Genomic DNA, 18,657 nt, shown 5'->3' on the forward strand with positions numbered 1-18,657 from the left:
GTGTGTGTGTGTGTGTGTGTGTGTGTGTGTGTGTGTGTGTGTGTGTGTGTGTGTGTGTGTGTGTGTGTGTGTGTGTGTGTGTGTGTGTGTGTGTGTGTGTGTCGGTGCATGAAACTTAGTACCGCTATGTTTGTGCAGTCTGACTCTCTCTCTCTCTCTCTCTCTCTCTCTCTCTCTCTCTCTCTCTCTCTCTCTCTCTCTCTCTCTCTCTTACATGTAGGAATGCGTGAGGTTCTTCATGCTAGCGTATCTCTGCACGGTAGTCTGGGTGCAGGCATACTGAGACAGCTTGCCCACAATAGCTCCAATGATGATGTTGGGGACAGTGTGCCGCTGGTAGGGAATGTAACCGTACCTGGAGGGATATAAGAAAACAGGTGTAGCAAAGCGAGGGTAGGCGTAAAGTCAATGAAGTGTTTGTAGTAAGGACTTGATAAAGATGTGGAAGGAATGGATGAAAAGGCAGCCCGCTTTTTTTCAGTTTGACATGGTAAAGATGGTGTAAACTCAAGAGGTGTTTGTAGTAAGACGTTATTTAAAGGTAAAGGTTTAGTAAGGGTGAGTTTAAATGGATACACAAAGAGGGAATGAGAGAAGAGACACACAAGAGACAAACAGTTTATTTATTTTTTTCTCTCTCTCTCTCTCTCTGTTTAGACACGGTGAGGATGATGTAAACTCAAGAGGTGTTTGTAGCAGGGCGGTGTTTTAAGGGTCTAGTAAGGGTGTGTTTGAAGGAAGGGAGGGAAGGAAACAGATACTCTAATAAGGGAAGGTGAGGGCAGGTAAGGATGATGTTACGTCAAGTGATGTTTCTGGCAAAGTGTTGTCTGAAGGTTAAGCAAGGTCTTGTGGGAACTAACAAAAAGAAGTGATTCTAGGAAAAACTGTTTTGGAGGCAGAAATGAAGAAAATAAAGGAAGGAATAAAAAAAAGTCTGGGAGGAGCTGTTTGAATGAAAAGAGAAAGGCAAGACAGTTTGGGAGGGGTTGTTTGAAGGAAGAAAGGAAGGAAGGAAATGAAGAAAAGTAAGTCTGGGAGAGCTTGTTTGAAAGAAGCTCTGTGAAGGATTGTGTGAGGGAAGAAAAGAAGAAAGGAAGGACACTGGATGAGGATGAGGATAATAAATGGAAACAGGTAGATAAGCTTCAGACAGGAACAGCCACGTGTAGGCATGATGGCTTCTTGGAGCTTCCCTTTGAATCAATGAAGAAATTAAAGAACAAATTAAGAAAGGAGGGCAATCTACTTATAAGAAAGAAAAATCAAGAACACCCAACTGAGAAGGGGCAAGAGGAAGGTAACGGAGATGCAGAATGAAAAGAGATAAAAATGGGCAAATAAAAAGAGCAAGGCAAAAAGAGGAGAGAGAAAACAATAGGAGAAAAAAAGTCTGAGAAAAGTTGTTTGTCGAGTGGGAGACTGAGGGAGGGAGAGGGAGAGCGGAGAGGGAGACAGGTGGAGAAACGTAAGGGAAGGTCATACAGAGGATAAGCATGTAAAGGGATCAGGTGAAGTGAAGACGGGACCAGGCCTTAGTGACAGCTGGCGAACTGCAGAGTGACCAACACAGTGTATGCGAGTCACGCTAAACTGAAGAGAGTAATAAGGGCATTGCGGAAACGAGGATAGTTAATTAGTAAGCTACGTATGCACTGTCTATATGTGTGACAGATGTGGAAATTTGGCAGTTCTGTTATTGTTTAAGATGGAAAGTGTGACATAAGGTGTGTTTGTATTGCAGAGAGAGAGAGAGAGAGAGAGAGAGAGAGAGAGAGAGAGAGAGAGAGAGAGAGAGAGAGAGAGAGAGAGAGAGAGAGAGAGAGAGAGAGAGAGAGAGAGAGAGAGAGACATTATACAGAAACAAACATATAGAGATAAATATAGACGGAAGCAAATAGAGAGAGACAAATAAACAAACAGACGAATGAAGAAACAGAGACAAAAAGACAGAGAGGCAAATAAACAGACAGCTGGAGACAAACAGACAGACAGAGACACAAATATAGACAGATAGAGACAAATAAAAAACAGAAGCAAATAATCAGAGTGACAAATGGAGACAGACAGACATACAGACTCAGACACAGAGGCAACTTATCAGACAGAAAAATTCGAGATAAACAAAATGAGCCACAGACGCACAATCTTTGCAAGAATATGGAAATTTTTGCATTAATTCTTGTATGAACATAAGCAATAAACAGTACTTATTAAAAAGCAAAACAGACAGATAGGGAGCCGCCGTATCACAGTAGAACCATGCGTGCTTTGGGGTCCGAGGAGTCTCCAAGCGCAAGGGTTCGAATCCTGTCCACGGTCCGAGTGTAGCTGAATTTCCTCACTCTGGGCAACGATTTCCTAGCGGGTGGGCTTTGAGATAGGAGGTACCCCAGAAAAGTATCCCTTTAGCCCAGAAATTCCCGTGAATTCCCGTGAAAAAGCCCAAAATGTATATTATATATATATATATATATATATATATATATATATATATATATATATATATATATATATATATATATATATATATATATATATATATATATATATATATATATATATATATATATATATATATATATATATATATATAAGAGACTACAACTAACACACAAATAGCGATCAAGGACACACTCACGTGAAGATATGTGAGCCAGTCCTGTCGTGTCTTCTGCCGATCTCCCACACTCGTTCGAAGCCTCCAAAGTCCATAAGGCCCTTGATGACCACGGCGAAGAGACCCACTATAAGGATGAACAGCTGCAGCACGTCTGTCCAGATCACCGCCTTCATCCCGCCCTGGAGGAGAGAACAGGAAGAGGGAGGTTGAAAGAGTGAGACGGTAAGAGGACGTTTCAGATTAAGAACGTTGTGGAAGTTAATAGTTTTTCATTGATGTGAAGAAGAAAAAAAAAATAATTACAATTTTCTATCATCAATTACTGAAATTTTCTTACACAAATACACGTAATTTTACTCATCATCGTGTTCTCGTACCTCTGCGTTACGGTGGTGTGGTGTGTTCAATCATCACTTAACACCAATCACACCAGAAATATATCATACAGACACAACACAGCTTCGTTCAATACCCAACATAATCAACATCAAAATAATAAAACTAAACACACAATCATTATTCCCTTCTTCTAAAAACTAAATGTAATAATTAGTCGGGTTGTTCTTTTTCTGTTCCCGTTCTTGTTACATTTTACCTTCGATAAGGAAAACTTTCTTCAATACTCCAATAACTTCCACGATAGGTTTCTGAACATTAGTCAAGATAAGATAACCAGACCACGGAGAACACACGACCATTATTCCCCTGCTGTTTTAATAATGATTTCAATTGATTACAAGACTGCATTACAACTTATAAACTCTACTTACTTGTGCGTGATATGCTTATATCGCCCGCGGCTACATCGCGGCCTGGGCATCTTAGAATCTTACCAGGTCTCTCTCTGTTACCTCTGCTCCTCTGCTACTGACTTCTCCCTCAATATACCTATATACACCCCAGTTTATGTTACACTTTTCTTTTTCAAATCTATTTCCTCATAATAAGGTCGAAACTCCCATATATTCTCACACACACACACACATACACACACATACATACTTCACGCACATTACCAGCCCATGGGCGTGTCGGTATATATAACTGTACCACTCAGGACAACCAGAGCGGAGTTTTGGAACCATGCGTGCTTTGGGGTTCGAGAGGTCTCCAAGCGCAAGGGTTCGAATCATGTCCACGGTCCGAGTGTAGGTTGGGCTTCCTCACTCGGCGCAAGGGTTTCCTAGCGGGTGGGCTTTGAGATAGGAGGTACCCCAAAAACTATCCCCTTTAGCTCATAAATTCCCGTGTAAAGCCCACATGGTATGAATAAAAAAAAAGAAAAAAAGTTACTTAATCTTTGTCAGTTTTCCCCTCCCACGCGGTCTCTGTGTTTAGCCTTTTTCCGCGTGGGACATGTCTGCTTTTAAACAAACTTGCTGCTTTCGACCGTTCTCTATTCCCTGTTCCTTTTTTCTTCCTTGTTTTCTTTTTATTTTGCTATTCCCATCTCTTGTTCCATCTTCACGCAATGCAAGTCTCGTATACCACAAAAGGATAAGAAGAAAAAACATAACATTCGAGGCCGCCTGGAAAAGAGGAGAAACACACACTTTATACACAAAACAGTAGCAGTAAAAGTTTCAGTGTTTCATTGTTTCAGATCGATAGTTTCATCAGGGTTTTGTGGAAATCATTAAGTGTTCACAAAGACGATCTGAAAAAATGAAGAGCAAGAAGAATAGAACAATAGCAAGAAGAAAAGAACAAGAAAGAAAACATAGACAAAATATCATTCTCAAGTATTTTCAGCGTTTCAATCAATAACTTTGGTGGTTTTCATGAGTTAGAAAAAAAAAAAAAAAAAACAAGAGCAAGAAGATGAAGCACAAGAACAATAACAAGAAGAATAAGAACAAGAAATAAATCATACACAAGTATTCCCAAGTGTTCTCAGTGTTCTAGTGGTTTCCAAGAGTTGTTTTTCTAATCGTAATGGCTGTTTAATAGTTACTACGCGCTGCCAAAGGGAAGACAGCACTCATGAACATCTGACCAATCATATCGACGATCCTTGGTGAGAAATAGTCCCGGTGAGAGAGCAATACTAATGTTCATAATCTGCTTCATGCCTTCCCATTCTGGTCCTGGCGGGGAATCGAACCAGGAATATCTCTTTCTCTCTTTTTCACTTCCTTTTTCTACTTCTTTTTACGCCACAAGATCAGAAAAGGAAAAAGCCTGGAAAAAAGAAACGCTCCAATTCCGTTAGAGAGAGAGAGAGAGAGAGAGAGAGAGAGAGAGAGAGAGAGAGAGAGAGAGAGAGAAAAGTGTGTGTGTGTGTGTGTGTGTGTGTGTGTGTGTGTGTGTGTGTGTGTGTGTGTGTGTGTGTGTGTGTGTGTGTGTGTGTGTGTGTGCGTGTGTGTGTGTGTGCTTCGTCACCTTCTCCCTGCCTCCCTTCGCCCTGTCCACACCTCCCGTCACAACAATGCCGTCATAAGAGCCACTAGAACCGATCGCTATAAAATCAGCGCCATGCCCACCATGGTACGACCCACAAACCACTAGGCTAAGATATTAGTCATAAGCCCCCCCCCCCTCACTATGTATATTTTCAGTGTGTATGTAATGCAGTTCCTAATTAACCGTATATTATTATTATTATTATTACACACACACACACACACACACACACACACACACACACTCACTCTCTCTCTCTCTCTCTCTCTCTGTGTGCGCAGACGCGTGCGTTTGTGTAACCTTGTGGGAGTAGGTCAGGGTGGCAAAGGGCAGTGAGAGAGAGAGAGAGAGAGAGAGAGAGAGAGAGAGAGAGAGAGAGAGAGAGAGAGAGAGAGAGAGAGAGAGAGAGAGAGAGAGAGAGAGAGAGAGAGAGAGAGACGGGGACAAAAATGCACTTGATATAAACTTAAGTAAAAATTTAAAAAATATCATAAACAAAATAACTTCTTTTCATCCCATCTCTCTCTCTCTCTCTCTCTCTCTCTCTCTCTCTCTCTCTCTCTCTCTCTCTCGTTCCTAATTTGAGATTCTTGCATAATAAGTCTCCTCCCTCCTCCTTCCCTTCGCTCCAATGACTTTTAATACAAACCTACTTTTATCTCCATGGTTCCCTTCCTCCTCTCCCTCTTATATCTCCTCCTTCCTTTTGTCTCCTACTCCTCCTCCCTCCCTCCCTCCTTCCCAAACTGCCTGTACGCATATCAACAACATTTTTCCCACGGAGATTTCGTCATTAGAGCACACAATACCTCTACTTCGCTGGCAGCAATAATTTTTTTTTTTCTCTCTCTCTCTCTCCTCCCTTCACCTCTATTTTCAAGGTTCCAGAGGGAGTCCTATCCGTCAACTAACACCGCAAACTTTGAGGAAACGCCTTCACGGTTTGCTTTTGTCTGGTGATTGTGATTTCTCGCCTTTTTGAACGGGTTAGTTGTCGCAATCCAAGAAATACCCAGAGGAGATGAAGCACCCACGAACGAAGAGAATTGTGTAACACGAATGAAGGATGAAGGATCAGGAAGGAATTGACAAATCAGAAGGAATCATTGCGAAATATAAACATGAAAAGAATATATAACAATACTATTTCCGAGAGAGAGAGAGAGAGAGAGAGAGAGAGAGAGAGAGAGAGAGAGAGAGAGAGAGAGAGAGAGAGAGAGAGAGAGAGAGAGAGAGAGAGAGAGAGAGAGAGAGAGAGAGAATATGAAAAAAATATATAATAAATACACAGTTGTTTGGTTAGTTGCCACTGACGCAAGTATCAAGTTCTCCAAAGTGAAAGTGAAAGTCATTCCTGCTACACTCAACAAAACAGAGCAAAGCAACCTTCGCTGGCTCCGGTAAATATTTCAGTGTCAGTTTTCTACTTTAAAGACGCTCTAGTCGCCATCACGTCTCATCTTTACCTAATAGAAGTCTTGTTGTGGTATTGAGGATACTATTTCACTGACGAAAGACAACAAAAACGACTCAACAAAAAGATCCACTTTTAACAAGAGTACGTGAACAACTTTTCCCAGGATAAGTAATCTGGATAGAACAAGAAATAATTGGTTCAAGCTTGAAAAAAAACCTACCTCTGATAAAGAGATAGGAAAGAATTGGTCCTTATACAGAGCAGTAGGTGAATGAAAAGGTCACAGTAATTAGGTTGTTAGTATTGAGTCACTAGGGAATTTTAGTATAAGAATAGACAAATATATCGATGGGGATGAAAACTGGAAACAGACAGTCGGTATCCCAGCATTTTTAATTAGTAGATAGAAGGGTTGTAGTGGTATGTGGGATATAACATGGATAACATAACTAATATATCTCAGGATCAGTAATCAGGATAGAACAAGAAATTATTAGTTTAAGCTTGAAAAAAAAAGCTTTAATAAAGAGACAAGAAGGAATTGGTTCTTATATAGAGATCCAGTAATCAGGTTGTTAGTATTGAGTCATTAGGGGACTTTAGAACAAGAATGGACAAATATATGGATTGGATGATAAGTGGGAAGAGGTAGGCACGTGTAGACTTGATGGCTTCCTGCAGGTTGCTTTATTACATTATATTCTTACATGTTTTCCTTTTGTCTCAATCCTCTAATATATAATTGGGTCTGATTTCAAGCATTGTAAGGAGACTATTTAGGAAACAAGAGCGGCATTAAGAGATATATAATGGAGATAAGTACAGGATGTTATTATCAACTCTACAATGCCGCATTACCAGCCACTTCACGGATATGAAGAAAGGAAGTAAAGGATGGGAAGAGGACCATAAGGAATCACAGAGGAGGAACAACCAGCAACTGATCTCCTGCTCCCCTCGAGGCTTCTTGCTACCTTCCACACGAGTAGCTCTCATACTTCTCACACTGCTGCTCCCTTGGCTCCCACTCACACCACCGGAGTCCCTCTACCCACACACACACAAACAACCGAATACAACCATGAGTTACTTAAGACTAACACACCTTTACTAGCTGTTAGACTGAGTGACCGTTCCCATCAGCCACCACTACCTCTCATTTCTCGAGTCTATACATGATCCCTTCCCAATACAGAGGCGGGAAGTTAAATAATTATGAAATAACGGTACAGTAATCACATTGATATAGTTTTAAGACTGTCTGGTTGTTGATGTATGGACACTGATAATAAAAATACGTCTTTAAATGCATTAACACCAAAATCTGAAATTCTCAATATAACTTTTTGGATTGGTTGTGATGTTCTACTGCCCTCCCCCTCCCTCCTTCCGTTCCCCTTTTCCTACCACCCCCATAGCTCATTCCAAATTCTACAGGGCATCGGTACCACCAACACTATCTCATAAAAGGGAAGATTACTAACACTGAATCTTGTCTATAATGCCACACTTGTTACCAAATCTTCTTGATAATCTGTGAGTCTGAACGAGTATATATTTAAAAGCTTCAAGCATCAATAATTACAAAGCATTTTTATTCCTCCTTCTCCTCCTCTTCCTTCTTCTCTTCCTCCTCCTTTTCATGCGTTTGTCTTTGTTTTTGGTCTACCTCCCTGATGCATAAAAAAAAAAAAAAAATGAGAAAAGAAGGAAAAATACAGATCCGATAGCGTGGAAAATATGAAAGAAAAAAATAAAAGAGAAAAAACGGAATGCCATAGTACAAAAAAAGACGAGAGAACATTCAAAACATAAGAAAAAAGTGAAAAAAAGTGATAGTATAAAAGGGACGAAAGAACATTCAAAACATCTGGAAGAGTGAAAAAAGAAGAAAAAGATATAGTCACCACTTCTAGACGCACGCAAACACAGCCATCACACACGAACGGAAAAAATAAAGAAGAAGAAGAAGCAATGGCAATAAAAAGAAATAAAAGAAAAGAAAAACAAGACACCACAGTTACCCTCATTCTAGACCCGGACAGTCAACACATTTACCAATAGGAAAAAAAAAAAAAAAAAAAAAAAAAAAAATACCTAAAAGAACGTGACAATATACAAAGGAGTCTCTGAGTAATGAATAAAAAACACGTACAGTAAGTTTGGCATTTCTATGTTAAAACAAAAAAGAAAGGAATAAAATTAAGAGGAAAAAAAAGGTTGAAAGAGACAACACAACAGCAATTCACACCCAACCACAGCGATGCACAGGCACTCACGATAGCAGTGTAGACGGAGGCGATCAGACCAACAGTGATGATGGAGATCCAGAGAGGGAAGTCAGTGACGGAGGCGAGGGCGAGAGCTGGCGCGTAGATCACCACAGCCTGGTAGAGCAACATCTGCACCACGTACATCCCGCTGGCAGTACACCGCACCCACCGTGAACCGTACCGCATCTCCAGGTACTGAGGGAAGCACGGAAGAGAGTAAGTTACACACGTGAATGCTTACAGAGTGATAGAAAACAGAGGGACAGACACACGGAGCAGATAGATTGATATACAAAAAATTAGTTATGGCACCTCAACACCGTGATCATATGGCGCCGCAACAATATATTCAAAGCAATTAGAGTGGTAAATTAAAATGTTGATAACAATGAAGGGTAAAAACAAATTATTAATGAGAATACATATAAAAAAGAAATGCAAGAGACAGATGCAAGATGTGGTTTTATAGGGACGTTAGATGACTGTGTTTGATATAAAAGAAAAGAAGGAAAGAAAGGAAGGTTCATATGTAAAGAAGATGACTCTGCTGAGGGAAGGTGACCGAGGGAGAGAGTGAGATGGAGAGGGAGAAATGAAAGAGGTAGAATTTCAAGGGAAGAGAGTCATAGAGGAGGATGGAAGGAACAAAGCAACTGTAGTGGGCGCGAGAGAGATGGAGTAACTAGAAGTACACCCACCATGTAGCACCAAGGCATATCACAAGCACTCAGGAAAACACGAAAGCAGAGACGCGAAAAGAAACAAAGTAAATGAATAACAGAGAGAGAGAGAGAGAGAGAGAGAGAGAGAGAGAGAGAGAGAGAGAGAGAGAGAGAGGGGGAGGGAGGAGGGAGGAACCATTGACATGCTAGTCTGAAAAGAAATTATGTAAGCGTTGCCGAAAGTCAGAAGATAAGTGTTTTGCTGTCTCTCTCTTCAAGAAGCACAAGTCATACGAAGGAGGAAATGCAGAAGCAGACAGGAAGGTCCAGCGTTATGAATTATGTAGATGGAGTGAATCAGCGACTGTATGACGTTTATGTAATGCAGATGAGCGAATTAATTGGAATAAAGGCCACCGCCGCCACCACCACCACCACCACCAACAACAACAACAACCACAACAGTACCCACCTCATACACTGAAGTCAATCCCAGGTTGTAAAAGAAGGGCATAAAGACCACGGCTGCAATTGGCAAGGCGATTTGTCCCGCACAGATGACCCACCACTGTATCCCATGGTAGTACGCCTCCGCCGGGCCCCCTGGTAGTAGTAGTAGTAGTAGTAGTATTGTTGTTGTAGTAGTAGTAGTAGTAGTAGTAGTAGTAGTAGTAGTAGTAGTAGTAGTAGTAGTAGTAGTAGTAACCACAAAAATCCTCGTTAAAAACATAAACTTACCGAGGACAAGAATAGCGGAGATGTAAGAGGCAAGGAGGGAGATGGAGACGGGGAAGCAGGTAAGGGAACGGCTGCCCAATAAAAACTCATCGTTGGATTTATTCCTGCTCTTGATGGCGTAGAATATCCCTATAGCGAGGGAGGACGCCAGCATACCACCAAACACAAGGTAGTCAGGCCATGAGAAGCTCCCGCGAGACACACTGGCCAAGCTTTCAAACACTCCTTCCAGCATTGTGGCAGATTACGTGACTTTTTTTCTTTATTTTTGGATAGCTATAAAACTACGTGTAGCTTTATGAAGAGTGTAAATTTTGCTTCAGGATGTGTATGTATAACAAGTTGTTTTATTAATTGGGGTTTTGTACGATGTGAGTGCACGATTTTTTTTTTCTTTTTTTTATTCTTTTAGGTTTCCACGTGTGTGTTTCTCATCCTAATCTTTTTTTTTTTTCTATGTCTTATCTTGTGGTCGGTTTCTTTTCTTTTTCTTTCTTTTTGTTTATGATAATTTAGTTCACAATTATTCTCTCTAGTTCTTTGACCTGAAAAAAAAACAAGATTAATTTCCTTTACAAAGAAAAAGGAAATAATAAAAAATACACAAGAATCTAGAAAACACACACACACACACACGTCATTACCACGCACCACCACCCACGGATGTACGTCTCCTCACTACGACCCAGTCACCACACACCCACAGTCCTATAATAAAGTACCACCACCACCACCACATCACAATAAAATAACACAGCATATCATAATTTTAGGGTGGTGGTGGTGGTGGTGGTGAACCCTATTGTTGTTGAAGTTCATAGTATTTCCGAGAGAGAGAGAGAGAGAGAGAGAGAGAGAGAGAGAGAGAGAGAGAGAGAGAGAGAGAGAGAGAGAGTGTGTGTGTGTGTGTGTGTGTGTGTGTGTGTGTGTGTGTGTGTGTGTGTGTGTGTGTGTGTGTGTGTGTGTGTGTGTGTGTGTGGGTGGGTGGGTTACATGTGAAATTTTGTTATTTACGTAACCGAAATATCATCACTGATATGATAGTCTCTCTCTCTCTCTCTCTCTCTCTCATAACACTTTGCACATAGTGACTTGCTCATTTCTGCTTTCTCTTGGATGTACGCTCTCTCTCTCTCTCTCTCTCTCTCTCTCTCTCTCTCTCTCTCTCTCAAACATCACGCCGTTCTCAATACTTTCCCATCAAACTGCATACTGGGTGGACAAGTCTGTGGACTGAACACACAAGATAAACCTGATCTTAGCTTTACTAACTCTTAATTAGAGGGAGTCATTCCTTCTCAAGCCTCACCTGTCGACAAGGTTAGAGCAGTGGTTCCCAAACAAAGGCTAGATATCAATCGTGGGATAATATAGCATTTCTTTCCGGATAATGCGAGGATGGCAGAAAACGGTGAAGAATTGTCGAAATAAAAAAAGTATTGTAGTTTTTGACATTGGGATTAATGTTCACCTAGTGTGTAAACTTGCAAAAGGTAATTCATTATGATCTAGAAAATTGGTTAAACCGAGTAACAACAAGCACTGAAAAGTACTACACAATATCAAGAAATAAAGTAAAAGAAATATATATTTGAACAAGTGGCGAGCCAAGAGCATCTAAGCGGGTTTGATTCAGGACATCGCTCAGCATCTGGTTACAATGTGTTCACCTTATGACACGCGCGTTGATAACATTTCGTGAGAGGGGTAACAAGCTTAATGCGGCATGTTAGATTGAGTAACAAACTGAAAAAAAAAAAAAAAATGAACCACTGGGTTAAAGAAATGGGGAATTGATTTATCCAGCTTTCACATCGTCACAATCCACACACACGACCTCATAAGTAACAGTATATCGATCAAAAATTCTACACATTAATTCTATTTTCTTCCATGTTAAGAATCACAAGTCAATTTTCTGTTCTCGTTACACGAAAACACTCACTCCTTATGAGAGATGTTTAAGTTTGAGAAAAAAAGAAAGAAAAAGAGAGAGAAAAAAAAACATAAATCTAAGACAATGGTTTAGTCTCTACACACATACTCATGAGCATCACCACCACCACCTCCACCAGACAACCGCACACTAACCTGAGCATCTTTTGACAGTTCTCTCGTACTCTTACCTGTTCCATCCACGCTTGTCGAGGTATCTAGCAACTGCCGTGTTGAGTTGCCGAGACATGGCAGCCCCTGGCACGCTGCACGCTGCAACACACCCTGGGGGAAAACAGTGTGTGTTCTTGAAGTGTTTGTTGTCCGTGTGTTAGTAATGTTTGTAAGAATGAAGCGATGGATTGGTAAAAGGAAGAGGTCAATTATATTTTTGTTTGGTTTTCCAGTCATAGTTTTTGTTATTTTCTTTCCTGTTGATTTTTGGGTTAGTTGAAGTCTCTCTCTCTCTCTCTCTCTCTCTCTCTCTCTCTCTCTCTCTCTCTCTCTCTCTCTCAATGAATTATAATATCTCTGTTTTGGGGTAAATTAATTATTCATTTGTAAACACACACACACACACACACACACACACACACACACACACTACATTCACATAAAAAAAAAAAATAAATAAAAAAAAAATGACGCTGCCTCAGAATGCCTAATTTCATATAAGCTGCTTTAGTTAGGGAAGATATCTGAAGTTTCCAGTCTAGATTGTAAGCAAAGAACAGACCGAGGATATTCAGTGAAGAAGATGGACACAGTTAAATGTCATTTGAAGAGGAAGGGAAATAGCTGTCTAGAAAGTTGTATCGAGTTCACAGATGGAGGAAATGAGTTTCTGCTATTAAACAACACTGTGTGTGTGTGTGTGTGTGTGTGTGTGTGTGTGTGTGTGTGTGTGTGTGTGTGTGTGTGTATTTAGCTAGTTGTATTTACCTAGTTGTGGTTTACGGGAGGGGAGTAAACTTATGATGTCCCGTCTCTATATCTTTTGTCAAATTTCTCCTTAAAAGTGTGCACAGTCCCAGCCATTGCAACCTCCTCATCAAGTTCATTCCAATTGTTCACGACTCTATGAGGGAAACTATACTGTGTGTGTGTGTGTGTGTGTGTGTGTTTCAGTGTTTGATCTGCTGCAGTCTCTGACGAGACAGCCAGACGTTACCCTACGGAACGAGCTCAAAGCTCATTGTTTCCGATCTTCGGATAGGCCTGAGACCAGGCACACACCACACACCGGGACAACAAGGTCACAACTCCTCGATTTACATCCCGTACCTACTCACTGCTAGGTGAACAGGGGCTACACGTGAAAGGAGACACACCCAAATATCTCCACCCGGCCGGGGAATCGAACCCCCGTCATCTGGCTTGTGAAGCCAGCGCTCTAACCACTGAGCTACCGTGTGTGTGTGTGTGTGTGTGTGTGTGTGTGTGTGTGTGTGTGTGTGTGCCCTAAGAACATAACGTAAGAGAATGAGTGAAGCTGCAAGAAGCCACCAGTTCTACACATTGCAGTTCCTGTATGAACACACCTACCTATTTCCACCTATCATCCCTGGCCATACATATATCTAATCTTTTTAAGTTCACAATTGATTTAACACTAACAACATGATTACTGTGTCCGTTCCATATAACAACTACTCTATTAAAGAACCAGTTCCTTCCAATCTCTTTCTTAAACCTATTTTTTTTCAATCTTGAAGCCATTACTTCTGGTTCTATCCTGGCCATAAGAACTTTGATTATGTTTCCTTTGGTATCATCCCAATGCCACCTAAAGACTTCTATCAAGTTCTCTCTAAGCCTACGTCTCTCTCAGAAGTGCAAATTCAACAGCTTCCATCTTGCTTCGAAGAGTTTAACCATCATCCACTGTATCCTTTTAGTCTTTCTATTATAATATAGGAACCAAAAACTGTACACCATAATCTAGATGCAGTCTGACCAGCGTTGAATATAACTTTAATACCACTTCGGGATTTTTGCTTTTAACTCTCCTTAACATGAATCCTGTACTCTATTAGTCTTATTTCTTACCTCTATGCATTGTTTTATCGGACCTAAATCGGAACTAACATAACACGTAAATCTTTCTCATATTCTGAACCTGCCAGGGCTTCGTTGTTCATTGTGTACCTATTGCGTGAATTTCCTTTACTTACGCTAAGTACTTTGCATTTGTTCATCCCGTGTGCCTTCAATGAGTATCACTATTTATTTCCTACACTGGCATGGAAATATTGTGTGTATCATCATGAAAAACATGAGTACGTTAGAATTTCATGTTTTGTTTTTTTTCTTAATGAATATCACTATTTATTTCCTTCACTGGCATGAAAATATTGTCTGTACGTGTTACATCATGAAAAGTATTAGTAAGTTAGAATTTTTTTTTCTTCTTAATTATCAAACTCGTGTAACAGGGAATCTGATCAAAGGAGAATTAATGGTTTAGTAAAAATAATGATTAAATAGAGACATATATAACAAACGCTGATGGATTCATTCGCTGTTCTGCATAAATTGTATGAGGTGGATAACACTGCGCTGACCTCATACTAATCAGTTACAAGATGCTTTTTTTTTTACTGTTATTGTTACTGTGTTTTTACGTTGCTTATTTGTGTACTTTTAATGTTTTCATGTGCTATATTTTTTCTGAGTGTGTGTGTGTGTGTGTGTGTGTGTGAGCTCAGAGCTCATAGACCGATCTTCGGGTAGGACTGAGACCACATCATGTGTGTGTGTGTTCCTTGTCTTTTCACGTATCCTTATGCTTTATGTTGCGTACCCCCAGGAGGTACGCAGACCCAGTTAGAACAACACTGAATTACGGCATGCTATTTATCCTCTGACTGCTGTTAACAAGCCAACACATAGGCTGCATTACACTGGTTGCTATGATATGCGGCCCATGTTATGCAATGGACGCAGGCGAACGATGTTTGCTTTGCTCGTTTTCACACTCGAAACAAAACAGCTGCGTGGGGCTCTATTACTAAAAATACAAGTGAGATACGCCAACAAGACATAGGAAGATCCTATGTTATCATTGCCACAAAGTTGCATTTTTATATTGTCGAAATGATAACTAATCAGCGCATCCTTCCCTTACGGCTTTCCAAGACATTTCCTGCCAAGTCTGTTACAAATAACACTCCTGCAGGTGTGGTCTGTAAATATTCTATAGTTCAGGGTCACTCAGGTCATCTAGAACATCCTTACGGGACTGATAATTCTTGAGATGGTAGGTTCAGGCTCGACGATAAGCCATCTATATTTGGATAACTTGGTCTTGAGTGTAAACTCTCAAAGTTAAATTACTTCCACACCCGTCTTGAATTTAAGACCAACTCTAAGCACAATATAAGAGGTCTAGCATAACTCTCACAATAAGAACTGGGCTGAAACAATCTTCATTACTAAGAAATTGTTGATGTCACATGGATTTTAAAGGTGTTTTTACAGCTTGACAGTTTGACAGATAAAACAAGATTTCTACATTGTTAACAAAACACTCTTGAGAACCTGCCTAATCTGTAGATTCTGAAACATTTATACTCTCTTAATATTTATATAAGATACAGTGACTGATACAAACGCCCATGGAATGATCAATTAAGTGAGGCAAGACACGTGCATTGAAATGACACAGAGCCAAATTACCAGCATGTTTGGCTTCTGTACGTGTCAAGATCTACTTATGACTATGACTATGATGTGGCCGTGGGATGTGACAACTTTCATTATCATAACAAGCCCGCTCTCTCTCTCTCTCTCTCTCTCTCTCTCTCTCTCTCGTGTTTATGAGACGAACGATAATCAGTGATGGAAGGGAAAGGAAGGGAAGGAAGGGGAGAGAAGGGAGGATAGGGAGATAGAGTAGCAAGGAGAGACAGGGAGAGGGAATAACAGGAAAGGCATGAAAGAGGAAGGGAGGGAGGGGAGGAGAGAGGAGAGACGGGACGGGATGTTATGTCGACGTAAGCAGACAGGAAAGGAAGGTTTCAGCAGCAAAGGAAGGGGTGAAGAGGGGGAGGGCAGAAGGAAGGGGAACGTGATGAGGAGGACAGAAGGGAAAGGATAGGGAGGAGAGGGGGATGGGAAAGAGATAAGGAGACAGAATAAGGCAAAGGAGGAGAGGAATACGCAGGCAGAAACGAGAGAGAGAGAGAGAGAGAGAGAGAGAGAGAGAGAGAGAGAGAGAGAGAGAGAGAGGACACAAAAAGTGGGTTATTTGGATCTCTAAAATTAAAATTATTATGAGGTTTATTGCAACCACCATCACGAGCAACGTTCTCTCTCTCTCTCTCTCTCTCTCTCTCTCTCTCTCTCTCTCCACCATTCAGATTTCAGCCTATCGCCCTTTCCTTTTATCTCTTCACCGTCATCACACACTACTGCTAAATCTCCAATTTAAAACTCAAACTTCCTCCTTTTCCTCTTTCCAGGATTTCCTCACGAGTCAGGTAACGCTTTTTCTCTATGCCAGTGTTGCCACCTCATCTTCCAACTGGTCTCCCTTCAATGCACGAGTGAAATATTGCAATGCTCTCAGTCTCATTACTCCAAAAGAAATAACTGCTGTAAGACTTCTTCTCCCCCCTACACTCTCCTAGCATTTCTTCTGTGTTGTCCACTCTGTATCTCCCTTCAGTATTCAGCCAAGTTTTTCATTATCACTCATTTTGCATTGTTTTATCATTAGTAGTTGTTTTCATTTAATATTTCCAATCCTATTTCATCTGTTACTTCCTGTGACTATTTTTTCTTATCCAGCGTGTTTTTTTTTTTTTTTAAAGGGAAACTGGCGAAGGCCATCAGAAAGTTTTTAAGAAGAGTTCATTTATTTACCAGTCCCCGTTGCAATGCTTTCAGTTCTTGTAGGGCAATATTCAGAAATGCTTTGTTCTGAGACTTCTTTCACCATGACTATTTTTGAAAGGCTACAGAGATGATTAGCCGGGTTCTCAAAAATGTTTCGCATGTTGATAATACACCTACCAATAAAAATCTTTCAATAGAATCATATAAAAACTCTAGATATCCTCGTAACCCTAACTAAGGCCTTTTGAAAATAGTGGAAGCGTGACGTAGAGTTATAGAATACGTATATGTAACTCTTTCTTCTCCTTTATATCTTCCCTTACTCCCATCCCAAGCTCATTTCCCAGTTCTTCTCAACGATAACTTAACTGTCTTTCCTGCACTGTTTCACTATGTTCTTCAATTCTTTATAGTCGTGTCTTTATGTACAAAAGCATTCGGTAATTTGTCATTTTTTCTCCAATGATGCGTCTCAGATGTTGCAAAGTAATGGAATAGTGAATGGTACAAGAGAGAGAGAGAGAGAGAGAGAGAGAGAGAGAGAGAGAGAGAGAGAGAGAGAGAGAGAGAGAGAGAGAGAGAGAGAGAGAGAGAGTGAGGGAGAAGCTGTTATCTCTTTCTGTTTCACACCCAAAGAGGGAAAAGGAAGACAGAAGAAAAATAAAATGAGTAAAATTGGGAAGAAAGATGAAAATATATATAAAAAAGTGAAAAGACAAGAAAAAAATATTAGGTACCTCTCTCTTATCGTGCTTGCACACACACACACACACACACACATCATTTCCTGTGCCTGTGTGAGTGTCTGGAACGAAAATACACACCCCAAGGTCATGCATGTACACTGTCCTGATGGTGCACGAGTAGGAAAACACATGCACACACATACACACCAAAAGATATGGTGTGTGTGTGTGTGTGTGTGTGTGTGTGTTGACTGTTGACTCTGCTGTCACTACAATAACAACAAAACTACAACTAATATTACTACTTTTACTATAATTCCCATTCCTTTATGCTAATAACAGTAAACAATGACAATGATAGCAATGATAGTAATGACAATAATAATAATAATAATAATAATAATAATAATAATAATAATAATAATAATAATAATAATAATAATAATAATAATAATAATAATAATGATTCACTGTAATTCCTACACATGATTACATTCACCATCAGGTTCACTCACTCATCACCATCATCATCCCTCTAATCACCACCCAAATACCTCAGTTATTGCCACAACACCATCACCACTACATCATCAGGTAAAAAAACCCACAGATCACCATCACATCACTATCATCCCCACACATCACCACCTACCCCTGACTGCCTCTGTTCTGCACCAATAGTTACCTTCACCACCACCACCACCTCATCTGTCACGCATTACTTCCTGCCGTCAATGACCCGTCCCTCAACCCACAACACAAGTCACAAGTCACATCGCCAACTACATGGAACTCAGACTGTCTATCTCCATCCCTTTGTTATATAATTATATTTTTTTCTAATTTGATCATCATTTTATTTTACCTTGCACGAATTGTACAGTTTAAGTTCGGTTTGTGAATTTTCTCTTGTTTTTTGCAGTTGTAGATTGTGTTTTCTCTGATTATTTGCTCTTCTCATGTCCACCTACTGTCTTCCTGGTGTTATTTGATCTTCCTTCTGTTCTCCTGACAAATATCTTATCTTTAATATTTTTCTGAGTACATTTCTCTTCTGTCCTGTCATGCCTATATCATTAAA

General features: G+C 40.3%; 1 protein-coding gene across 4 annotated transcripts in view; it reads right to left on the reverse strand.

The window, feature by feature from the left end:
* LOC123507603 (sodium-dependent multivitamin transporter-like) overlaps window positions 1–13,127 on the reverse strand; it is a 23,377-nt gene extending 10,250 nt beyond the window's left edge. The window contains exons 1-7 of one of the 4 annotated variants that reach the window (XM_045260606.1): window positions 12,994–13,127; window positions 12,243–12,336; window positions 10,117–10,661; window positions 9,851–9,981; window positions 8,723–8,911; window positions 2,642–2,802; window positions 215–355 (exon numbers count right to left, since the gene is read on the reverse strand). In XM_045260606.1, coding sequence (XP_045116541.1) covers window positions 215–355; window positions 2,642–2,802; window positions 8,723–8,911; window positions 9,851–9,981; window positions 10,117–10,351 — 857 coding nt within the window. In that variant the 5' untranslated portion in view covers window positions 10,352–10,661; window positions 12,243–12,336; window positions 12,994–13,127. Of the gene's footprint in view, window positions 1–214; window positions 356–2,641; window positions 2,803–8,722; window positions 8,912–9,850; window positions 9,982–10,116; window positions 10,662–10,767; window positions 10,841–11,425; window positions 12,099–12,160; window positions 12,205–12,242; window positions 12,337–12,993 lie in introns of those variants that run through there. The other 3 variants (XM_045260607.1, XM_045260608.1, XM_045260609.1) reach the window with 3 other exon arrangements.
* Window positions 13,128–18,657: the final 5,530 nt, after the last annotated feature.

This window comes from Portunus trituberculatus, chromosome 23 (genome assembly GCF_017591435.1).
Source record: "Portunus trituberculatus isolate SZX2019 chromosome 23, ASM1759143v1, whole genome shotgun sequence".
NCBI lineage: Eukaryota > Metazoa > Arthropoda > Malacostraca > Decapoda > Portunidae > Portunus > Portunus trituberculatus.